Genomic DNA, 26708 nt, shown 5'->3' on the forward strand with positions numbered 1-26708 from the left:
TTTCTCTAAGTCTACAAATGCTAGAAACGTAGGTTTGCCTTTCCTTAATCTATCTTCTAAGATAAGTCGTAGGGTCAGTATTACCTCGCGTGTTCAAACATTTCTACAAAATCCAAACTGATCTCCCATGATGTTGGCTTCTACCAGTTTTTCCATTCATCTGTAAAGGATTCGTGTTAGTATTTTGCAGCCGTGTCTTATTAAACTGATAGTTCGGTAATTTTCACATCTGTCAACACCTGCTTTCTTTGGAATTGGAATTATTATATTCTTCTTGAAGTCTGAGGGTATTTCGCATGTCTCATACATCTTGCTCACCAGATGGTAGAGTTTTGTCAGGGCTGGCTCTCCCAAAGCTATCAGCAGTTCTAATGGAATGTTGTCTACTCCTGGAGCCTTGTTTTGACTTAGGTCTTTCAGTGCTCTGTCAAACTCTTCACGCAGTATCATATCTCCCATTTCATCTTCATCTACGTCCTCTTCCATTTCCATAATACTGTCCTCGAGAACATTGCCCTTGTATAGATCCTCTACATACTCCTTCCACTGTTCTGCTTTCCCTTCTTTGCTTAGAACTGGGTTTCCATCTGAGCTCTTGATATTCATGCAAGTGGTTCTCTTTCCTCCAAAGGTCTCTTTAATTATCCTGTAGACAGTATCTATCTTACCCCTAGTGATACATGCCTACACATCCTTACATTTGTCCTCTAGTCATCCCCGCTTAGCCATTTTGCGCTTCCTGTCAATCTCATTTTTGAGACGTTTGCATTCTTTTTTGCCTGTTTCATTTACTGAATTCTTTTATTTTCTCCTTTCATTAATTAAATTAAATATTTCTTCTGTTACCCAAGGATTTCTACTAGCCCTTGTCTTTTTACCTACTTGATCCTCTGCTGCCTTCACTATTTCATCCCTCAAAGCTACCCATTCTTCTTCTACTGTATTTCTTTCCCCGTTCTTGTCAATCGTTCCCTAATGTTATCCATGAAACTAAAAGTGAGCTGAGTGGAACTGAATGGAAATGGATCAGTTATACATTCAGGTGGTGAAGGAGTGGAAGAGGCACAGTAAGGACAGAGTGGACTGAGAAAGGGAGAGAGGGAGGTGGGTGGTGGGGGAAGAGGTGGAGAGAGAGAGGTGGAGAGAGAGAGGGGGAGAGGGGGAGGGAGAGAGGTGGAGAGAGAGAGGTGGAGAGAGAGAGAGGGGGGAGAGGGGGAGGGGGAGAGGTGGAGAGAGAGAGAGGGGGGGGAGAGGGGGAGGGGGAGAAGTGGAGAGAGAGGGGGGAGAGGGGGAGGGGGAGAGAGGGAGGGAGGGAGGGAGGGAGGGAGGGGGAGAGAGAGAGGAGGGAGGGAGGGGGAGAGAGAGGGGGGAGGGAGGGAGGGGGGAGAGGGAGAGGGAGAGAGGGAGAGAGAGAGAGAGAGAGAGAGAGAGAGAGAGAGAGAGAGAGAGAGGGAGGGAGGGAGGGAGGGAGGGAGGGAGGGAGGGAGGGAGGGAGGGAGGGAGGGGGGATCAATTTGTATGGCACGTAGTAACTGGTGAAGATGTTGTCATGCTAGGAAAATTAATTCACAGGCAATTAACATGACTAAATAATGTATCCCTCGCATAGAATGCAAATTTCTTGGCCAACTTGCAGGGTCATGTCCTGCAATTTTCTGGTAGTGACTGTACATCCCAAGGGAAAAAGGGAATTCCTCCCCACCACTGTTACAGACCACAATAATAAGATATATCTGTCATTGAGAAACAAGTGCCAGTTCATTATGGAGTTCACTAAAGAGTACGTTGTTGGATTGCCAGAACCATATTCAATATTTTTATATTAGTACCTACCTACGGACAAAGGGAGCTCTGAAACTGACTGAAACAGCACAAGGAGCCCAAACGCACATTATACATTATATGCAAAAACTAGACGCAGCACATCACCCAACTGCATCTATAGTCTAATTAAAATTACTTGATAGCTGACATGTCACATTCTGGAACTGGTTTCTTCCAATCAGAGCACTCAGCATCACACCTGAACCATTTGCTGCTGCCAAACTGCCACAACAATTGGTCAGTTTGCTGCCAATTCCTTGTCCAGCATTCTTTCTTGATGTGTTTAGTTCCCGAACCACAGGCCTGGCATTTTTATTCACACACACACACACACACACACACACACACACACACACACACACACACACACACACACACACACACACACACACACACAAAAAAAACAATGCTAATGAAAAATACACATTTCATACAAACCACTGACTAAACACTACTCAATATTTCTGCACAAGACGTGATTCAGTGGCACATATACAGTGAGCATCATTAATGAGATCAGCTTATATCAGATAAGCTTCACACAAAATTGTGTGAAGCCCAATTTTTGAAGGCTGAATTCATCACCACAACTGGCTGACCATGCTAATAAATGTAAAAACTTAATTCAGTATTGTAGCATAGCACAATGGATAGCTTATTAACCTGCTATGTTGAAGATAATAGGCTCAAATCTTGCAACATGCAATGATTTTTTTTTTATTTCTCAATCTAATCAAAAGACTCTGGTTATCATTTTTTATTAGTTAACTGGTTTAAATGTAATTTTTTTATTTATAATTCTTGTCACACCATTTTCATCATTGTACTGAGTTTTTTTAACTGCTCTTATTTTTCTTTCTATTATTCTTTTTTCATCTGTGTTGCCTATAATCTGTAACCAAGTATGAACAAGGACTACTCATTTGTTGGTAGTGAGGCAACTCATATAGCCAGTATGATGATACTTTCTGGTAACTAATGACAGTAAGAATACAGTTTGCTTTTAGCACTGAAACTGATTTTTTTATGTTTTGAGTTTGCCTATAGAGATAAGCTTCACACAAAATTGTGTGAAGCCCAATTTTTGAAGGCTGAATTCATCACCACAACTGGCTGACCATGCTAATAAATGTAAAAACTTAATTCAGTACTCACAGAGAACAATGCAATTGTGATTTTAGTTCTGCCTCAATTTGTTGACTGCAGCTTTCTCAGATACACAGCATATCATGTGGCTGTAGTTAGCTTAAGATACAAGTTTAAATTCAGAGCGACAAAACATGTCATATGCCACGGTTCAGTCCTTGATCACTTAAAATCATCTGTCGACAGAGCATTTCACATTTCTGACATATCTTGCGGCAGTCACTTCCAACACTGCTCCATGTTACACATTAACAGCATTTACGAAGTGACCCGCTATGTCGTGTGTCATCTTTCCACCACCTGGCTCCAGTACCAACACAAGCAGGAGTGATCTGAAAGAACTGCACCCAATTCTTCTTTAGCCAAAGCCAATGGTGTGTGGAATATTGCATTCTGGGCCCTTGGTGCCACACCCGACTCTTCTCTAGCCAATGCCAATGGTGAGTGGAGTACTGCATTCCGGGCCCTTGGTGCTAGGCTGTCGGGACTGTACACATCTCTCCACCCAATGTCCCCCTTTTCACCACTCTTTTGAGACAGCTTTTCCATCCTTATTTGCAACATTTTCATTTATTCAATTAAATGTGCTATCAATGTCATAATTCATGCGACAATAATAGAAATGGGGGAGAGTTTGGTAGGGTGACTAGCTGTTCTCGTAACTAACATATTTAACCGGTCAATTAATTTTTATATTTAAGCCATAATTTTTCAAAGAGAGGACAGCAATTCAGAAATGAAGTGCTACACACCATTCACAGTAAATGCAGATAGTGGCCAAAAGTTGTTACTGTAGGTAAATCATAAAAAATAGCAAAGACAAAAATTAAAAAGAACGCTTTTTTATCAGGGTTAGAAGATCTCACAATGCTGACTGGACACTATGTCATTCTCTGCCAAAGGTGTAATTAAATGCACTAAGAGGGGGAGGCAGTGAGGGGGAGGGTAGTGGGTTCACAACACTTAAAGGAGATCAGGCGGTAATCTGATTTTGTAATTTTTTATATTTATGGTACATAATGTACACAACACATATATCAACCCCAGGAAGTATGTCAACGCAAAATTTAAAAATTCTTGAGAAAATCAACTTTGAACGTTTTCTGAGTGCCTATAATACCCTAAAGTAAGATTGACTTTTCAACAGGGAGCATGGTGATGTAGTAGAATACTTGTCTGCCACATGCCACATGGGCAGGAGCAGTCTGGGTTCGATTTTTGGCCATGGAAAACTTTTAAACAAGATGCACATTCTATGTGCATTCCTGAAGAGTAAAATACATAATGAAGGAAAAGTTAATTTGTGGCATTTTTTCTTTAACTTTCACAAACTTTATTTAACAATATTTTATAGCACATCAGTAATTAAGAAAGGATATTTGCAATGACAACTATATTTTTGTGTGTGATACGTAATTAGAAATAAGAGATGGGCATTCTTCATAAGAATGACACTTAGACGTGTCAATCAGCACATATTTGATGAATTTTTATATTTAGACTTGGCTGGAAGAAAAAAGAGAGAGGGAGGGAGGGAGGGAGGAAGGGAGACAGGAGAAGAGGGGAGAGGGAAAAGAGGGAGAGGGGAAAGGGGAAAAGGGGGAGAGGGGAAAGGGGAAAAGGGGGAGAGGGGAAAGGGGAAAAGGGGGAGAGGGGAAAGGGGAAGAGGGGGGGAGAGAGAGAGGGAGGGGAGGCGTGAGATGGGGAGGGGAGGGGGAGGGAGGGGAGGTGTGAGATGGGGAGGGGAGGGGAGGGGGGAGGGAGGGGAGGCGTGAGATGGGGAGGGGAGGGGTGGGGAGAGAGAGAGAGAGAGAGAGAGAGAGAGAGAGAGAGAGAGAGAGAGAGAGAGAGAGAGAGAGAGAGAGAGAGAGGGGGGGGGGGGATGACTGATAGGAGACTCTAACCAGCGATTACCAGTTAGGGCGCTAATGAATCTTTTCCATGTTTATGCATTTTACACTTCACAGAAATGCTTGCAGAATGTGACCATTTCATTAAAAATTGACACTGGCCAGTAATCAGGAATCAAACCCCGATTGCTCACCTGGCAGATGCGAACTCTGCCACAGATCCACAATGTCTGACAAAAAAATCAAACTTGCTTTAGGGTATTAAAGACACTCAAAAAACTTCAAAGTTGATTTTCCCCAGGATTTGTATTGTGGCATCTAACTGCTTTGTGTGACTGATATTTCAGTTCTGAGTTTCACTTACCATAAAAATAAAGAAAATTACAAAAACTGGATTGCCATGTGGTCTCCTTGTAAGTGCAACATATCCCAGTCCTCCCATCAAGGAAAAATCACTGGAGATTCGCGGAATTCAACCTAGAGCACACGGCAATGACAGGATGGTTCGGTGTCTGTAAAACTTCAAGTCTAAAATGTACTCAATATATACTGGTCATCCACAATTGCTGAACCACCTCCACAGGCTGCACTCAATTACTGTAACTGCTCCCTCTTGGGTCATCTTAGTTCAACTTCACCATAATGATGTCCAACCAAACCAAAATCAAAGCATTTTTAGTGTAGCCTACAGTCCTGTAGACTGAAATTCCTTCATCAATTTCTACTGTGAGACTACTGTTAACTTTAGTCACATGCTGAAATGGAATGTCCTAAGTTAGTCTGAATCAGTTACCATAAACTCAAGGATATATCTTCTTTTCCTGTCCACATCACTTCAAATTCCTAACCTCGCAAACAAACTTGGTTCTCAACATTCAGTACTTTTTTCCTTGTCTGATCTTTTTCCTTTCCTTCCATTCATTTTCTCTCCCCACTGTACTTATCAGATTTTTTTCCTGCCACACTCAACTACTACATGATGTCCCCTTTCACATACCCCATTTCTCCATCTATTTCTGTCCTCAATTTTGTAGCCTGGCACCAGGTTGGCACCCACGCAGCGTTCAATTTTAATGCAACTTCACTGAGCAATAATTTAATTATTAAAAATGTTATAAAATGTAGTTTTATACATTAAGGATTCTTTTTGTGTTCATCTACATGTCTCAAATCAATATCACAAGCTGTATATAGCTTAAGTTATGCACAAAAGAATGAATAGTGTCAAAGTGTGATGGAGAATATGGCTGCCATAGCAACATTTCTTCAATAAATGATGAAGCTACCAGCTGATGCAACAAGGGAAACACCAAGGCAGGCTCTGATTTCTATAGCATGCTTGGTACTGGATGGACTACAGGTTTCCAGTCTCAAATATTTTCAAACATTGCTCCACTGATAACCCCAGAAAACAGATAATTTATTACATAGTGTATCTGCAAGGTCACCCTTTTAGTACAGTTATGTTCATTCAGGTAAACTGGATTGTCCCTGCTTTGGTGCTACATACAAGTGTGTTTAAGGAAATACTTTCTGGTAAACTGTCCCTCTACGAAGCTCTGCACCTCCAAATGTAATGTGGTGCACAAAAATGGGTAAATTTGAAGTAAATTTTGGTAGCTCTGCAGAGGTAGTAGAAGTACAAGGGAAGTCATCAAATTGTGTAGTGGTAATGGTTATTTAGGTTATCATGGAGGAGCTGAGTGACATAGGGCTTGCAGTCACCATACACAGTTTTTAACGACGTGGAGTCAGTTTCGCAACTACACAATGAGAGTTTCAGCATCACTATTATATCCCACCTTGTGTTAAAATCATGTTACTACATGGAATTGCAATTTTGTAAAAAGACTAGTTCAGCCTTGAAGAAAATGTCTAATGAGGTTGTATGGTCTGTAGGGACCCCCGAAAACACTAATATATATTAAGGTGCCATAGAGTCCTTGTTGCTGTAAGTGAAAACTTGTTTCAACATTGCAACTCAAATGTCTGAGAATCTCCATCTGGTTCAATTTCATCCACACAAATTTGAGACCATGCAGCGAATGAATCCTAATGAATGTGTCCTGCATCTACATGTTTGTGAAAAATTGTTGTTCAGTCAGTGAGAATCCAAATTTGTTCAAGTTTTTGTATGTCCAACGGAGTCCATTTCCACTTAAATTTTGCTGCCACAACAAATACTTTCCTAATTTAAGAATCTGATATTACTAATGATTTGTGTTATGAGAGAAACATTAAATGCATATATTTTAGCTATTACCTAACAAATAGCAGCTGTTGCAGGTCGACAGCACAAGAGGTAGCATGGTCTCTCTTTTTATTTCTCCAAATAATGTTCCCTTCTGCTTTGATACACATACTAAATGTGTGACTCAGAGGGCAAGTGTTAAATTACACATTCAAAGATTCAGATTTCAATTCTCAGTTTGTCCTAGACTTTTCTGTCAGTTATCACCTCTTTCATTTACATAACAAATTTGTACATGTGAAAAATATCAAGTTGTACCATAGTTCAAGGCCCTCACTTAACTGTAAGAGATTAGAAATGTCAGTTCAATAATTTCGGGAAGGCAAGGACAAACCACCTATAATATAAAAAAAAAAAACATGGCTGGTAAAGTACTGAGGTGTCCTTCAGGTAGAAGGGTGAAAAATCAGGATTTAAATCAAATTAGATTAGCTTAGACTAGTACTTGTTCCATAGATCATGAATACGACACTTCGTAATGATGTGGAACGTGTCAGGTTAATAAAAGGTGTCTATACAAGATATTACATTAGACAAAATACATCTAATGAGTAGAAGGAGTTGCCATTAAGAAATTCTTTTAATTTCCTTTTAAATGCTATATGGCTATCTGTCAGACTTTTGATGCTATTAGGTAAGTGACCAAAGACTTTTGCGGCAGCATAATTTACTCCCTTCTGAGCCAAAGTTAGATTTAACCATGAGTAGTGAATATATATATTGTGAGGCTACAGTGAAGATTTCTAGCTCTTTAAATAAGTGTCTGCAGGATGATCTTAGATGAGCTCCAGCAATTATTCTGATTACACGCTTTTGTGCAATGACCACTCTTTTACTCAATGATATGTTACCACAGAATATGATGCCATACAAGAGCAGAGAATGAAAATAGGCGTGGTAAGCTAATTTACTCAGATGTATATCGCCAAAATTTGCAATGACCCTAACAGCATAAGTAACTGAACTCAAACATTTCAGCAGATCCTCAGTGTGTTTTTTCCAGTTCAACCCCTCATCAATGCATACACCCAGAAATTTTGAATATTCTACCTTAGCTACCGATTTCTGATCGAAGTCTATATTTATTAATGGGGTCATTCCATTTACTGTGTGGAACTGTATATACCGTGTTTTGTCAAAGTTTAATGAGAGCCCATTTGCAGAGAACCACTTAATGATTTTCTGAAAAACATCGTTTACAATTTCACCAGTTAATTCTTGTCTGTTGGGTGTGATAGCTATACTTGCATACTGTATACTTGTAAATTGTTAAAGGCGTCATTAGTGTGTGAACACAAGCCCCCAATGGAGGAGGAAATTGGCTGTGCCCCTTTCAAAGAGACTCTCCTGGAATTTACCTTAAGTGATTTAAGTAAATCATGTGAAACCTATACTTGGCTGCCTTCCTCATGAATACAAGTTCGGTGTCCCACCACATTGTCACGTCACTCCATCTTTAGATAGAGGAAGCTTTATTTTATTGACCTATCAACAGTGTTTGTAGATGAAAGCAAGTAGATATGTTTACTGCACACAATATAAAAAGTGAAACAGCTATAATGGAGGCAACATGAAGCAGAAATCTGGTGAACAGCAGCCCCTGAGAAAGATCATGCTTTAAAGATTATATTGTAACATTATAATCAGCCAAATTTTAATTACCTGTATGCACCCTTCAAAATATGCCAAATCTGTTGTCAGACTCCCGAATGACAAATCAGGTCCTCCAATTTGTATTCGATTAACATAGAGTCCTTGAATTTTACTGCTGACTGGCACTGTTGTCTCTCTCTGTCCATAGTCCAAGTTAATCCATACTTCACCACTCATCCATTTTATTTCCACATGATGCCATTTCCCATCACTCACATAACCATTTGGAAGCACAACCTTCTCTCCATTATAGCTGTAGTGTACAAATCCTCCTGAAATCTGAGACATAAAAATATTTTCTGTTTAACAAGTACTGTACACAAAGATGAACTATTTCCTCTATTCTCCATGAATAAGGAAACTGTGGCTCCAGAAGCTAGAAGTACTGTCACACACTTTTTTTGTGTGTGTCTGTGGGTATTTTTGCTTCATCATTACAATTGCAATTTTTCTCACCAGAGGCTTTTCGCTTTATTGAAGTATAGCACCATCAGTAGTCTATAATTAAAGACATTTACAACTGCATTCATTTTCTAGATCAAAAAACAGTTCGTTAAAAAGTTGTTGGCTTTCACTTGCAGTAATTTTTTGTTTGGTTTTTAGTTCCTTTCTTTATGAGGCACTGATAGTTGTGGTCTAATTTTATGCTGCTTTGCAGAATTATGCATTTGAAATTTAACAGGGCACACTTTCATACACGACTGTTCACTGCTAATTTTTATACTTGAAAATGTATATCGTGTTTTGTAATGTTGCCAACACTGTCAATAGTTTTTCTTTGCTCTATTCTTTCAATGTGCTTTCCTCAGTTGTTTTATGTAATGTCTGGTTTTCAATATTTGTTTTGACATTGAGCAATTGTCTATTTTGTATAAATGCTTTTTGTAGGAGAAAGTTTTCTTGGAAAGGAATGAGGTATCTATCTCTACTGATTCTTATGATGTTCATATCTTTTTCAACTGTGGTTGGTCTGTCATATTCCTGTACACGATGGTCTGCAAATGTTGAATGGTTTTCACCGTATTTCCATGCTCTGTTGTGTTCTTTATATCTTGTGTCAAACATCCTGTCAATCATTCCAATGCATTATTTTTCACAGTCTCCGCAACTGAGCTGATAGATACCAAATTAATTTTTTTATTTTTTATTTTTTTTTTTAAATATGTTACCCATTTTATGTGTGAATTTATGATGGAAGGTCATTGCAGTCCTTTTTTGGGATTGTGCAGTTTGTATGTGTTGATGTGATATGGTTAAGATTTTTTTTTCTTTATCTTTCTGTTTAGTTGGCCTACCAGTGTTTCTTTGTATCCATTTTAGTCTTATTTGTTTTATAATGGCCAGCTCTTTTTGGTAATTAGAAGTGTTTAGGGGGATCCTGTTCAGTGTTTTTAACATGGATCTGATTGTGACCCATTTCTGATTCTGTGGGTGGTTTGAGGTTGTATTAAGATAGTGTCACTTGTGGGTCTTCTTTATATAAATGGTGAACAACAGTGTGTGAAATTGTGCTGTATTAAAGGAGCCAAAAAACATGCTAATAGATGGCATTTCCTGATTAGGCAAAAATACAAGAAGAAAATTACCATAAGTAAAAACCAACAATTTATTAATGGACCTTTTTTTATCTACGAAACACATCAAATTGTAAATATCTTTAATTACAGACCACTGTTGATGCTTTATTCCAATAAAGTGAAACACGTCTGGTGAGAAAAACAGGCATTTCCTGTAGTTTTAACAAAAATACCCTGTGATATTGTAAAGCAACTACAGACAATGTGGCCACACATTGATGACTTTTTCGTATCTCTCTCAACTGTTCTGGGAGTCCCACTTCCAGGAGACAAGGTTACAGTACCTATCTCTAAGTGAATTCGATAAATTTTTTAATAAATTGTCCGTTCTTTAACATAAAGTTATGTACTCCATGCACACTAATAAACAACTTCAACATAAACAAGTTTAGAACAATAGTAATGGTATGCAATAATGCTGCAGTGTTAGAGAAGGTAAACATTCACTGTCAAAACATTATGACTACTGCATTGTAAATATTTACCAATGTGTCCCAGAGAGAGTAGCATCTGACACCACCATAACAAAAGTTATTACTAACCAATCACTGAGTTTGTCATTCTACATTAACTGAACTAGTTGAAATCTCCCCCTTTTCTCCCCTTGGAGTACTTAATTTGCATGATTGAAAATAAAATTCCTATTCCCATGCCAATGTGTGTCTTAATTTAAATAATAATAGTAGTAGTAGTAGTAGTAGTATAATCTTCTGGCCTTCATCAATTTAGTTGAGATCAGTTTATAGGCCATGTAAATCATATGAATGTACTTGACTGTACAAGATAAAGTATAATTACTTGCCCTGCATAAGATAATGATGAAAATTTTGAGTTTGACACTCAAAAATAATATTACAATCATTTAACAAAATTCTATTGAAGCTAGTCAAGGACATCTAACAAAATTACCTTCAATCAATGATGCCAAATTAAAAAATCCACAAAATTGAAGTACCGGTAAAGCAGTCTCATAATAGATGGAACAGAGTGTGAACCCTAGAGACAGTTACAACTGTGTGTACATAAATGAATGTGAGACCAGCAAAAATACAAGACTGACTCCAAAAGAACCATAATCTCTCTTCATCAATAGTCCATATTAGCTATCATTTTTGGTCAGCTACATACTTTTCAACCACATAAACATGAATTGCATAAGCACAGCAACGACATTTTAAAACATGCATAAGAAACTGTAGAAAAGGTTGTGTCAAATCATCTATATTTGCTACGTACAACGAAATGCAATTACTAAACAGCAACAAATGGAAACATGTAGAAATACAAAAAATATACTGATCAGCCAGAACATTATGACCTCCTACCTAATGGCTGAAATGTCCACCTTTCGCACAGATAGCAGTGATGCATCGTGGCATGGAAGCAGTGAGGGCTTGGCAGGTCACTGGAGGGAGCTGGCATCACATCTGCACACACAAATCACCTGATTCCTGTAAATTCTGGGGGGTGGGGGGCGATGAGCTCTGATGCCACATTCAATCACATCCCAGATGTGTTCAATGGATTCAGATCTGGCAAGCTGGGGTCCAGCAAATCAACTGGAACTCGCCATTGTGTTCCCCGGACCACTCCATCACACTCCTGGCCTTGTGACATGGCATATTGTCTTGTTGAAAATGACACTGCCGTGAGGAAACATTACTGTCATGACGGGTTGAAGGGTTTACACTGTCTGCAACTAGTGTATGATACTCTTTGCTCATCGGAATGCCTTGAAAGAGCTCCACTGGACCCATGGATGAGCACATGAATTTTCCCCAGAGCATAATGGAGCACTCACCAGCTTATCTCTGCCCGGCAGTAAAGGAGCCACGGAGCTGTTCCCCAGGAAAACAATGAAACTGTGCCTTCCCATCGGCTTGATGAAGAAGGTGTTAGGATTCATCAGACCCACAATGGTCCACCACTGCACCAATGTCTAGTGCCGATGGTCATTTACCCATTTCAGTCATAGCTGCTGATGTCGTGGTGTTAACAATAGTACATAAATGGGTCGTTGGCCGCAGAGGCCCATCAATAGGAGTGTTCTGTGGATTGTGTCTTCAGGTACACTTGTACTCTGCCCAGCATTAAAGTCTGACATTAGTTCCACCATAGTTTGCTGCCTGTGCTGTTTTACCAGTCTGCTCAGCCTATGACATCTAACATCTGTAATGAAGGGTGGACGCCCAACCCCGCGATGTCTGGACATGGTTTCACCTGGGTTTCGTTATGTGTTTAAGATATTCCCCACAACACTCCTTGAACACACAGCAAATCGTGCAGTTTCCAAAATGTTTGTGCTAAGTGTCTGGGCCATCACAATCTCCCCTCAGACAAACTCAGATAGATTCCCAATTCTACACACGGACAGCACACTTACTGATGCTATATGTACTGTGTGTTTGTTTGACTACAGTCATTCCTCGTCAGGTGATGCTGCTATCGCCTGGATGGGTTTTACTGGTAGTAGGTCGGTGGTCATAAGGTTCTGGCTGATCAGTGTATGTAACTTCTGGAATCAGGCACACTGTCTTCTGGCAGGATAGAGGAAAAGATGGAAGAAAGTGAGAATCTTAAACCTTAACAAACCACAAGAAAAGCCACCCAGAATCCCAAGTGAGCCTTACTGAACAGGATGAGAGGAAAATTGGGTTGTTGGCGCCAGATTAGCCTTTAAAATTATGTAACTAAGAGCTAGCAGAGAGTGCAGAAATACAGTTGCAGATAAATGGAAATGAGGTAAAAAGAAGAGAGGAAAAAACTAAGTGCAGGAAATATGGTTCAGAAGGAGAGAAAATAAATAAATTAAAAGGAAAGGAAACAGTAAAAGAGGAAAGTAGAAAAGGAGCAGAAAAGTTAACTTAAACTCAATCTGAAAAACTATTTTACAGCTTCTACAATTCCATCTGTTGCCATTTAGAGAGAAAAACAAGTCTATCCATATTACAAATATTCTCAACTCACTGATTACTAAAATAGAATTATTATTTGAAATTTCATGTGATCCAACAGCACGTTGTAGGTTCTTCAACTGGACGCCATGTCAGCAATTTGCAGTCCCTCCCACTATAGCAATCATATTGGGAAAAGGTGACATAAGAGTTTAATGGTGAATGTTAATCATGAGTCAGTCCTGGTGAATTTTTGCATCACGAAGAGGTGAAGACTAGGTTACAGGTGAACTAAAATATTCTGTGGATCAACCAGGATTCGTTCTGTGAGCTTTCGGTCCCAGGGATTCGCTTTACCACTAGACCTGCAGGCCTTGGCTATTATACTGTATTTCCCAAAGATCTATATGCATCCCAGCACTCTCTGCCCTTTCCAATAGTGCATCAAAATATTTCTGTTTAAGTGATTTCACTTATCTTCTAATTCAAATACTTCCCCTACTGCTAGCTCTTATATGCATAATATGGTGTTCATGTCAGCTCTGTGTTTCAACTCTTACTGACTCTTACATATGTATATCTAACAGGTTCCTGTTTAAGCATAACTTACAAATATTATTTGATAATTGTTTCTGGAAATAGAGATTTTAGGAAAGTAACAAGAACCCATATTCTTCACACCATAAAAGTTGAAAAAGAAGCATTAACAATATCTGAATTCACGTAATTCACATATAACAGTGACCAATCTAAAAAACAGAACAGACCATTGCACTGTACTTACACTTAGCAATGCAGAGTTATTCTGCCCAATCTGAATGCTCATAATGAAAGCATCTTCCTGTAAGGTTCGGACTGATAGAGCATTGAGCCAGGGGAGCTGTATGGGACGGAGCAGAGGATTGAATGAAATAATTCCGTCACCTTGAAATCGCCAAGGTGGTTTCACAGCTGCAAAAAATGCCACGAATAGCATGTACAATACTGTTATCAATATGGAAAAGCAACTGACATCACTCAATAGCATGAACTGGTAAGACAAAAGTTTTAATTAATATTTAGTTTTCTACATGGATATCTCAAATTATTAATACATGAGTAATTTTCTTTGTTTGTAGCCACAATATGGTACTTGACTGTTTTCTGGAAATTGTCTTAAATGCTTAATTATATCATTTTATGCTCCTAACATGTTTTTTTCCTCTCGAATTTCAATATTCTTTTATAAAAACGGAAACAAAATTCAAATAATTTGAAAGTCCACTAAAATGCTCCATTCAAGTTACGCGATGCCTGTGACGGCTGCTCCTGCTGTCATAATGCTAATTCACAGTGATGTCTTGTTTTGGAATTTACGATTTGGAAAATGGGTTACAAATAGCATGTAGTACCATATTATACAAATACATCTATAAAAACTCCTAAAAATTTGTTTTTGGTTGTTCCAGAGAATAAGATGCATAAAATGTGGTTGCACTGTACAGACAAATTTCTGCCATGTTGACACACAAGTTTACCAACTTCATTAAAAAGGTGTTACACTGTGAAGTTGGCTGTTACATTGAAGGATAGCATCATTCAACGAAATTAAACATCTAGTGAAAATTGTCGTTTTACCCATATGCACCTTAATTATTTGGTAGGTCAGTTGTTAGAGTGATAAACTGTCAAATTTTATAAGATGAGGTCCATAGATCGCTGGTTCGAATCTAACTCGAAGCAACATTTTTAATTTATTTGTAAAACAACTCGACAGTCCTCTCACATGAAAACGAACACAATTACAAAACTTCATCAAGCCAATTAGAAACAGAACATTATTGTGTTTTGCTTCCCGTTTACATGCGCTTGCATTTGCAATTGGTGTTCACACACATCACGTTCAAAAAGATATTTTTTAGTTAATGCGACCATGCACTTTTTACTTTATTAGAAACAATGTTTTTATCTTCCTACTGTCCAGTTAGGATCCTTAATGTTTAAATTTTCACAGTTTCATTATCTTACAAGGGCCAAATGAAAAGTAATGCCTCCACCTTCGTTAATTGAGTTGGGATGGGAATATTTTAATAAATAAAATGCACAAATAATACTTAGAATGCGATCTTTAATTACTAATATTCACTTTTTCCACATAATCATCAGCCAATGGGATACATTTCTGCCTACAATGAACAAGTTTTCTGAAGCTGTCACAGGAGAAGTCGACACTCTGTTTGCACAACCACAGTCTCACAGTTCTCTCAATATCATCATCAGAAGCATAATGATGTCCCTGCAGATCGTCTTTCATTACTGGGAACAGATGGAAGTCAGATGGTGCTACTGCGGCCTAAGCCCCAGAGATATGCACAGGATATACACCACAGTGGTTAGACCTAGAATTTTCTATGGGGCCGTAGTGTGGTGGAAGAAGGTAGAACAGTGGGTTGCAGCTAAGGAGCTTGCTAAGGTGCAGAGACTGACCAGCTTAGCCATAACAGGCAGAATTAGCAGCACACCATCCGCTGGGATGGAAGCCATGCTGGACATGCCTCCACTACACCAGCTGGGGCATACAGACTTAAAACAGGCAAAAACTGGATCTCATCGGGATATCCATACTCACACACTAACATAGTGAGTGAGGTAAACATAGGAATGGCTGGGGAAATGCCTGCTGACTATATAATAGCTCCAAACTGCTTCAACAAGCCTTACAATATAATAATTGGAAGAAGGGAGCAGTGGGAAAAACAGTACGCGGGACACTGTTTGGTTCACCGATGGGTCGAAATCAGACCAAGGCATTGGGGCAGGGGTGTACGGGGTTCAGCCAAGACTGTAGGGCATCATCTCTCTAGGAAACCTGGCCTCTGCATTCCAAGCTGAAATTACTGTAATCAGGGCATGTGTGGCGGAGAATATGCGTATGTGCTACAAGGACCGTATCATCTACATCTATTCAGACAGCCAAGCAGCCCTGAAATCACTGGCAACTCTTGCAACACGATCTAAGATTGTCGCAGATTGCCACAGGGCTCTGGTGGAGCTAGGGGGAAGCATTAAGGTAAACCTAGTGTGGATCTCTGGCCACTCAGGGATCTGTGGCAATGAACAAGCCGACAGATGGGACTGGATGGGGGCAACGACTTGATTTATTGGAGCGGAACCTGTCCTGACAATCACCAAGGCTATGATCAAACTAGAACTATGGAACTGGCTCAGGAAACAGCACGTAGAACGTCCATTGTTGTACATATCACCACTCTAAACAGGTGGACCATAAACGCATCAACTTTCGCAACGTTTCCACTATCAGCGTTCACAAAATTCCTTACTACTGTTACTTAAAGGTTGTAATTGATTTCTCCATCACTAAATAGCTAAATTGTTTGCAAAAAAGTACATAAAAACCTTGTAGCTTCAGCTAACACTCCTTAACACACGTGTAGTGCCTAGTCTGTAACATCACCAGAGAATCAGCCAATAACAGAGTGTATTTTTGATCATGTGACCCAATCTTGATATTTAATGACTTTTTTAAGCTTTAATTGCATAAAAATAACAGATTATTGTGAGAATATTGACCACAATGATATGAATATGTCAGCAGAAATGAATAAATTTACACTGGAAAGTAACATGTACAAAATCATATCAAATGAGTCAAAAGAAAGATAAAGTTTATGACAGCTCATGTAATTTTGAAAAGATGGTTTCATACTAGTGGTCTTACCTCGACTACAGTCTTTGTCACTCCACCCTTCACTGCATTCACACAGATAAGTTCCCCATCCTTCCACACATTTCCCTCCATGATTACATGGATTGGACTGACAGAAAAACCGTTTTTCTGGACAACCAGCTATTGTTCCATTTTCTGCAACATAGCTGTATAACAAAAGACAAAAGACATTATTTTTGTAATTACAGAGTTCTCTAAACAGGACAAAATAATACTTCAATAAAGTGGTTGATGAGAATAAAAAAAAGGAAACATGCTCTACACTGATCCAAAGTTTCTAAATTTATACAATGCTCAAAGTAATGGCACGTGGGAAGTATACAACAATTTTAGTTATTGTGTAAATGGATAGATAAAAAATCTACTCACCAAGCAGCGGCAGGAGAACACACACAAAAACGTTTAACTTTTACAAGCTTTTGGAGCCAATGGCTCCTTCCTCCGACAGAAGCATTTAAGGGGAAGGAAGAGGGGTGAAGGAAAAAGACTGGAGAGGTTTAGGGAAAGGGTTATAGCTCATAAAAGTCACCCAGAACCCCAGGTCAGAGGAGACTTACAGGATGGGATGAGAAGGAAAGACTGATTGTTGGGGACTGCACTGGATGAGATCTGAGAACCTGAAAACTTAAAAGTGGAAGACAGGGTAATATGCAAGACAGAGATTACTACTAAAACATCGTGCATGAGCTAATAAGTGTGAAAAACTAAGTGCATTGTATGTAATAGTGGTGGCAAAAAACAAACAGATCAAAAAATGAAAGATGTGCAAAACTAAAATGGAGTGAAGAAAGAAATAGTTACTGTGAAGAAATACTGAGATGGAAGGAATTAATGTAAATGATGGACAGGTGGGTGGCAAGAACCAAGGACATGATGTAGATCTAGTTCCCACCTGCAGGCTTTTGAGAAACTGGCAGGATATTGTGGGTTGCCGGTAGACACCCTCTGCCTATGCCCATTCATCCTGATTAATATCTGGGTGGTAGTCATGTCGATGTAAAAGGCTGAATAATGTTTACATAACAGGTGGAATGTGATGTGTCATGACACAGGTGGCTCTCTCTTTGATAGTGTATGTTTTGCCAGCTGGGTGGAACAGGTAGTGGTAGGAGGGTGCACACGACAAGTCTTGCAGTGGGGATGGTCACAGGGGTGCAAGGATATTGCGGAGATTGGGAGGGTGATGAACAGTTATTCCTGGTGTAGTGGGCAAAATCTTAAGACAGAATGGATCTCATTTCTGGGCATGACTTTAGAAAGTCGTGGCCTTGTCAAAGTAGATGATTAACACATTCCAGACCAGGATAATACTGAGTGACAAGTGGTGGTTTTTTTTTTTTTTTTTTTTTTTTTTTTTTTTTTTTTTTTTTTTTTTTTTTTTTTTTTTGAGGGATCAGCAGTACCAGGATTGGACGTGATGGCCCAGGAAAGCAGATTTCCTGGGCCATTACTACCACCCAGTTATCAATCAGGATGAATGGGCACAGGCAGAGGGTGTCTGCTGGCAACATACAATATCTTGTTGCAGGGCATGTTCTGAAACATTACAATCATGACCTCAGTGCCTGTTTCACCACACGAGCCATCTGGATTCTTCCCCCACTCTCAGAACTCCGCAAGGTGGGAACTAGCACTACAACATGTCCTTAGTTCTTGCCACCCACCTGGCCTTAATTTATGTTAATTCCTTCCATCTCAGCTTTTCTTCACAATAACTACTCCTTTCTCCACTCCAGTTTAGTTTTGTACATCTTTCATTTTCTGCCCCATCTATTTTTCACTGTCCCCCCATTCCACCACTGTTACAGACTATGCACTTACTTAGCTTTTCACTTTTATTAACTCATGCACAATGTTTTAGTAGTAATCTCTGTCTGTATATTACCCTATCTTCCATCCTTGCGTCTGCAGGTTCTCTAATCTTGTCCGGTGCTACTCCCAACAATTCTTTTCTGAACTGTACCCCTTTCCCTAAACCCCTCCAGTCCTTTTCCTTCACCCCTATTCCTTCTCCTTCAACTCTTCTGCCAGAAGAACGAGCCAATGGCTCCGAATGATTGTAAAAGTTAAACCTTTTTGTGTGTGTGTGTTCTCCTGCCACTGCTTAATGAGTATATTATTATTAGAAATGTATGAGAGTATAATATGTAACCAGCCTTTTTTGTTAGTTTTAATAAGATTTATTGCACTGTTAACCAGTTTTCAAGCTACTGCAAGCTCATCATCAGATGGAGGAACACTATCTGGACCATGTGCAGATATGTACTAGGGTCATGGTGCCAGCAGAAATAAAAGAAATTGAGTTGATGAAATGTTTATGAAACAAAAAGATCATTATGTTTTAGCAAACTTACATTGCAATGTCTCATTATATCCATGGCAAATTCATTCCAATAATGTACATTTTGCCAGCTTAGTTACTGACACACACACACACACACACACACACACACACACACACACACACACACACACACACACACACACACAAATGCAAATTTGACAAAAACTGATGGAATGATGTCGAGGAATATAAAAGTGAAAAGGCTGTTACGAGAATGTTTAAGGGAATAAAAGAGATAAAACAAGGATGGCAGATTCAGACAACAATATGCAGGGATAAAAAGGAAAGTTAATCAGAGAGGAAACTAAAATCACACAAAGATGGGAAAAATATTTTAAAGAACTGTTGAACTTTGGGGGAGTACTGAAATTTCAAGAAGAGGAACAGGAACAGATGCAACAAGCTGGTATCAAAAGTGATGAAGGGCAACCAACACTGAAGTAGTGAGTGTAGCTGTTAAGGAGATGAGGAACTACAGAGCTGTGGGAGAATGACGATACACCAAGTGAAATTTTCAAGTATGCTGGTGTAGAGACATTCAAGAAAATACTTGAAGGTTCAGAAAATATGGAGAAGTGAAAAAATTCAATATGTTGATGCAATTAGAAAATGGTGACATAGTCAAATATCTGTAGGCAACAGGTGTTAATACTCCACAGTTTGAAATTGTGGCACTAAAGGCTACTGAGATTCCGTGTTCCAATGTTACCAGCAAGAGGATAGTTACAACTGCACTGAAGTGTTGACAGATTGGCAGAAAAATCTCTTGGGAGATAAGCTATATATCATGACAGCATGACCACATTTACACAACAAAGTATTGTAGCATAAAATGGCATATAATCACAAACAACACAATTCACACAGTATGTATCAACATTAGCATAAGTCATCGTTCATCAAGCTAGTAAGGAAGGACAGGTGATTTTCTGTTCTAATTAAAAACTCTAAGCAAATGTTGGAGCACTTGTTACTTAAATATGCAAACAATAAGTAAGTACAAATTCTTCAAAAACAGAAAATGCAAAAACTAAGCACATTTTTCCAAACATTATAACTACATGTCCTCTAAAAAGAACATCTTACCAACAACACAATTTCTACACTTACCCATTAAGATCAATAAACTTATGATCAATGTATAGATCACTAATACATCCAATAAAATCTTTGCTGTTTACTTGAAAATGTGTTGGCAGAGATGGTAAGCCACCAACTTGAAGTGGCCCAGTAAGGTCCAAAAATCTGTAGCATGTCTCTGTGAAAATAGCACACCTGGAACCAAATCAATTAATATCTGTACCATAAATCACATAAAACTGAAAACTGACTGTGTGAAAATATGAATACGAATGACATTTTTGGTCTCAATTATACAATAATTCACAGCAATTATTTTAATAATTCACAGTAATTATCTTCAGCAGCTGTAGGTATGTATCGACATGTTTTCATGGATACTATTTCAATGCATTGCATAGAGAATTGAAAATGTGCAAGCATAACCACAAGAAGAAAAGAGGCTAATTTTGAGCACTGAGTTCTGCAGATTATAAAGAAGAATCATGTGTGTATGATTCAAGCAGCTGAAGGACAACTGTATAAAGTGGAAGACAGTCTTTCATTACTTTTTCCCCTGCCACTTGTGGCAACACAAAACTAGAAATTATGACTCTGAAAAATTAAACAATTGTTTCATCCAGATAATATCAACAGAAAAAGACAGGATAATTACGACGAGTGAGACAAGCTTGATAAAGTGTCTTCTTTTATTTGTACAGAGGTAGTTCACATGTTCAGTGAGAAATAACTATAGAGAACGAGCAATTCAGAGCAAATAGTGGCAGAATTGTTGCTACCTTATTTGACTGATCACATGCAGCACCTCTTCCTAATATTTGGCCACAAAAAACTGGTGTGTGGCTAACCTGTGCAACCCTACAAATACTGATATATTTTCACATTATATAATCCTCAACTGTAGTGGTCATTCCTTAGGTCAAAAGTTCAAAAGTAACTGAAAATTATTCAATGCATATTGAAAACATGTTCAATTACTGATGTTCATTTATTTGGTGACTAGCGAAGCACCAACAGTTCTGTTGTTTTACATGAGAGGAGAGGCATTATCTTCCTGTGACTAAACAGTAAAATTTAGTCTTCGTCAATGACTTGTAACCTCGAAAGAAAATTATTCAGCAGAGCTATTATGCAGACTTCAAACTTGCAATTATTTGTTATGCTAAGAGTACATCTAATAGAGAAGCTGGCAAAATGAATGCATGAATCTAATGTGTTGCACTGGAGAATAAGCTGAAAACTTCCGTTTCATCACAGAAATCCTACCGAGGGACAGACACTGAGAAACATCCCAAAATTGTTGCTAGGATTCTTTCCTTCATACAGAGAAAAAGGACAGGTGAGACACTTATCTCATGACAAATAATTTCATTAAATAACTCAGAAGTTGCAAAGACCTTAAACATACCACAGACTGAGTCCCTTGGGAGTATCAATAGATACTGCAGATTTATGCATAAAGTGATCCCCCCTACATAATGAAGTACTTGATTAGCATGGACACTGCCTGAAGATTCAACTGAGAAACTTGTCAACTTCCAAAGGTAAATAATCCAAATACGGCAGTGGCATTGTTGCTCTTTACACCAGAGATGTCAAGTAAGGTGATAGTAGGTGAAATGTATCTCATTAAGAACAAAAAACTATCATAATATTAGCAATTACTGCAGAGAGGAGAAAGCTGCCAGTAACTTATTCTGCAGGTTAAAACTTTGTCCGAGAAAAATTTCCATATGGGGTTGGTGATTCAGTGCCAGCAAAATTATTGACTGATGAGACTGTATTAATAATAGACAGGTTAGCTACTGTTTGAAATTGCAGCAATGGTGTGTTGCTCAGTAAGACAGCTATGCTAATGTTTGGTGTTGTCAAAGACCACCTCACACCTGAAGTAAATAATGGAGTTGCTGCTTTGAAGGCAGATCTAGTCATTATATTTGTTAGTATGACTTCAGTACTGCATGTGAATGATATCATTGCAAACAAAAGTAATTTAAAAACCATCTCTGATATATATATTTACTGGTGATTAATAAATACATAGCAGTTGCAGACAGGAACAACAAAAAGACTGTTACACAAAATGGCTTTCAGCCAAAGCCTTCTTCAGCAAAGAAAACAGACACACACTCACACAATCAAGCACACATGACCTCTATCACTGGCTTAATATATTGGGTAGTCTACAAAGTTATTCTTGTTTTAACTTAGACTAAAGCTAAAATTTGTTTGCCATGAGTGGGAAGTGTATGACTTGCCACAGGACTGTTGGTTCTGGGGTGTGGTGTGAGGGTTGTTACAGTTTCTTTCATGTGGGCGAATGCAGTGGCATGGGAATTGGGGAAATAAACAAGGCTCATTGGCTGTGTAGGATTTTCTGTAGAGACAGGAAGATAGTGGAACAGGAGGAGAAGATTGCTGCCCTTCAGGCAGAACTAGATAAAGTGCAACAAATTTGAAAAGGTTAAAGTTGGGTTGGGTTGTTTGGGGGAGAAAGCGAGGTCATTGGTCTCATCGGATTAGGGAAGGACGGGGAAGGGGAAGGAAGTCAGCTGTACCCTTTCAAAAGAACATCCTGGCATTTGCCTAGAGCGATTTAGGGAAATCACGGAAAACCTTAATCAGGACAGCCGGATGCGGAATTGAACCGGCGTCCTCCCGAATGCGAGTCCAGTGTGTTAGTCACTGTGCCACCTCGCTCGGTGAAAGGTTAAGGGGGGAGAAGAAAAAAAGAGAGTTGGGAAGTGACAACAGGTTATAGAAGAAATAGAAGTAGGACGTTTTCAGACAGTGTGGTTGTGAATGTGGAAAATGGGTTTGATCTGTTGTCACAGTTGGAAACTGATGAGCCACAAGTAGATGTAGGAGTACACAAAACACAACAAACTTTTAAAGTGTTTGAAAACTCTGAAGTCAGAAAAAGTTGAGAAGAAGATGAAAGCTTTGTTGCTAGGTAGTTCACATGGTAGAGGTGTTGGCCAACTGTTGCAGGATGAACTAGGGTCAGGTTACAAGTTCATAAGTTTTTTTTAAACCTAGTGCAAGTCTGGGTCAGGTGATAGAGGATGTAGGTTCACTTTGCAAAGACTTCACAAAGGAAGACATGGTGGTAATAGTGGGTGGGGTGGTCAACAGCATAGATAGGAACCCTAATTATTCAATTCAGAGTGACCTGGTAAAGATAGCTTCAGCAACGAGACACACTGGTTGGTTGGTTGGTTGGTTGTTTTGGGGAAGGAAACCAGACAGCGTGGTCATCGGTCTCATCGGATTAGGGAAGGATGGGGAAGGAAGTCGGCCGTGCCCTTTCAGAGGAACCACCCCGGCATTTGCCTGGAGTGATTTAGGGAAATCATGGAAAACCTAAATCAGGATGGCCGGATGCGGGATTGAACCGTCGTCCTCCCGAATGCGAGTCCAGTGTCGAATCTCTGCGCCACCTCACTCGGTGACATACTGGTATTGAGCTGGTGTCTGTTCTGAGGTGCCATGACCGGCTTCATTTAAATTCTTCTGTTCGGAGAGTTAATTTAGAGGTGGAATGGCTGCTTGGATCAGGTATGGGATCTCATATCAGTGTGGTTCCTGTTGACTCTGTCAGCAGGTGGAACTCTACAAGGCATGGCCTTCACCTCAGCAGTAAAGGGAAGGGAAAACTGTCTGGGCTAATAACAAGTAACTTGGGGGGGGGGGGGGGGGGGGGGGGGCAGGGCAACTGTCACAAGTGGTAAAGTACCAGTGGTTACAAGTGACAAATGAGCAGTTTTTTTTTTTTTTTTTTTTTTTTTTTTTAGTAGGGAGGGCAGAAACAAAAGATGCTCAGAGACAGACTGAAAATGATATTCACATTGATAAAATAGGCAGCCAGAAAGCAAATTTATATGTACATAATTCATGCAGACAGCCTCTGATTCAAAATAGAGATACTAAAAAATTGACAGGAAAATTAGGTTCATCCAGTTATAATTCAGCCAGTGCACAAAATCATTTATCCTTATTGCATCAGGATATCCAAGGACTAAGGGGTAAGCTTAATGAGTTGCTTATTTGTGTTGAAGAATTAGAGTTGAGCAAACCAGTTGATATAACTGCCTCTCTGAACATCATGTGACCACTGGTATAGATATGTTAAATGTTACACGATTCAAGTTAGTTTCTTACTTCTGTAGAGAATATTTGGAGAAAGGAGGAATTGCCACATTTGTCAGAAACTGTTTGGATTTAAAGAATATTGATATTAATAAATTTTGCTCAGAGCAGCACTTAGAAGCTTGTACAAAAGAAGTAGTATTTCATAATAAGTCCTTTATAATAGTAGGTATATACACATCAGGAAATAGGAAATTTTAATCTCTTCGGGGGGGGGGGGGGGGGGGGGTGGAGGAAATAGTGATTTCTGGTGATTTTAATGGGAATTTATTGAAAAGCTGAATCCAGGAGGGTAATAAATAAGTCAAAAATTGAGAAATTCAGGAAATTGCTCGAAAACATGAACTCGAGAGATGTTTGCAGTACTTCTGACTCAAATGGAAAATACAAAGCATTCATTAATAAAATTACCTCCACTTTTGAAAATTGTTTTCCCCTAAAGATAACTCAAATCACACAGAAGTCAAAAAATAAACTGCGGATCACTCAAGGATTAAAGATATCATGTGGGACAATAAGGACACTGTATCTACTATCTAGGAACAGCTCTGATGTTAGAACTGTAATGCATTACAAAGAATACTGCAAAAATATTGAAGCAAGTAATCCAGAAATCGAAGGCAACAAAATAAAAACTGTATGGGATGTAGTGAAGACAGAGACAGGTGGGGCCGAAAAGGAAGAGGAACAGATAGCCAACATGAAACAAAGGGTGCCGTTGCAAAATATTTATGCAGTAAGCAGTCAGTCTTCATCTGATTGCGAATTAATTACATGTGGTGTAATTCCACCTTGGGTCCATTGCTTTTTCTTGTGTACATTAATGACCTGTTACATTGCCTGATGCTAAGTTTGTTTTGTTTGCAGATGATCCAAACTTTGCAATAAGTAGCAAGCCAAGTACAGATTTAGAAATAACTGCTAATCAAATTTTCACTGACATTAATAAATGGTTTAAAGATAATTTACTGTCATTAAACTTTGAGAAGACCCACTATGTGCAGTTCAGAACCTGTAAGATATTTCCTTCCAGCATGTGTATAACATATTAAGACATGCAGATCGAAGAGGCTGACAGTGTTAAATTTCTGGAATTACAACTCAATAATAAATTCAGTTGGGAAGGGCATGCCACAGAACTGTTGAAGTGCCTAAACAAGTCTGTATTTGCAGTGAGAATGAGTCAGATGTAGGAGATATAAATATATAAAAAAAAACTTGCATACTCTGCTTACTTTTGTTCTATTATGTCATATGGGATCATATTCTGGAGTAACTCAGCAAGCTGAGCAAATATTTTTAGGGTGAAAAAGTGTATGATATGAATCATTTGTGGAGTAAATTCAAGATCATCATGTAGAAACCTATTCAAGGAACTTTGTACTCCAACCACTGCTTCTCAGTATATTTCTTCCTTAATGAAATTTGTTAATATATCAATTTCCAATCAATAGCTCAATACATAGTATCATTACTACGAATAAGAACAATCTACACAAAGACCTAAAATCATTTACCTTGGTTCAAAAACGGGTCCAATATTCAGGAACACACACTTTCAATAAATTGCCAGGAACCATTAAAAACTTGGTTTCAGAGAAAGCACGGTTTAAATAGTGTTTGAAAGACTTTTTGATAGGCAACCCCTCCTACTCTATAGATGAATAGCTTAACAGAGGTTGTTAAGGGGGGACGTTGATGAAATTGACCGAAAATGTCAATTTTCGATTTATTTTTTATTTGTTAGTACAATTCATGGACAATAAGTTCCCAAAGTTTTAATGTTGAAATCACATCCGAACTGCCTGAAAATTAATTAAAAGTGTGACATGGCCCCTCTGCCACACCCACGTTTTGAAGCCGCACTCCAATACCAGCTCAGTGAACAACGACTCTGTGTATTACTTTCAACCAAATGTGTGTGGGATACATCTAGAAGGGTGTGATACAGACTCTTTGGTTTTATAGATCATCTTTGACTCTGTTCTGTATCTTATAAACACTAACAAACTAGCTGCATCGTTTATGACGAAGCAATTCTTTTTTTTGCCTTGTGATACTGACGGAGATTTATACAAGTGTTCGATTCTTTCTTCATTCAGTTATGCCACGATCACAAAGAGTGTATAAAAAACTGGATAATCTGGGTTTGAATAAGTTAGTGAATGGAAGACGTGAGAAATAATGACAAACCAGCAATGAGGCTATGTCCG

The 26708-nt window shown here is 38.8% G+C and overlaps 1 protein-coding gene across 1 annotated transcript in view; it reads right to left on the reverse strand.

Moving 5' to 3' along the window:
* Positions 1-26708, reverse strand: part of LOC126412603 (protocadherin-like wing polarity protein stan) — a 345349-nt gene that overhangs the window by 170641 nt on the left and 148000 nt on the right. Inside the window, exons 18-21 of the mRNA XM_050082273.1 lie at positions 20377-20541; positions 16914-17068; positions 13980-14146; positions 8734-9003 (exon numbers count right to left, since the gene is read on the reverse strand). Coding sequence (XP_049938230.1) covers positions 8734-9003; positions 13980-14146; positions 16914-17068; positions 20377-20541 — 757 coding nt within the window. The remainder of the gene's footprint in view (positions 1-8733; positions 9004-13979; positions 14147-16913; positions 17069-20376; positions 20542-26708) is intronic.

Source organism: Schistocerca serialis, chromosome 1, assembly GCF_023864345.2.
Source record: "Schistocerca serialis cubense isolate TAMUIC-IGC-003099 chromosome 1, iqSchSeri2.2, whole genome shotgun sequence".
In the NCBI taxonomy this organism is placed as follows: domain Eukaryota; kingdom Metazoa; phylum Arthropoda; class Insecta; order Orthoptera; family Acrididae; genus Schistocerca; species Schistocerca serialis.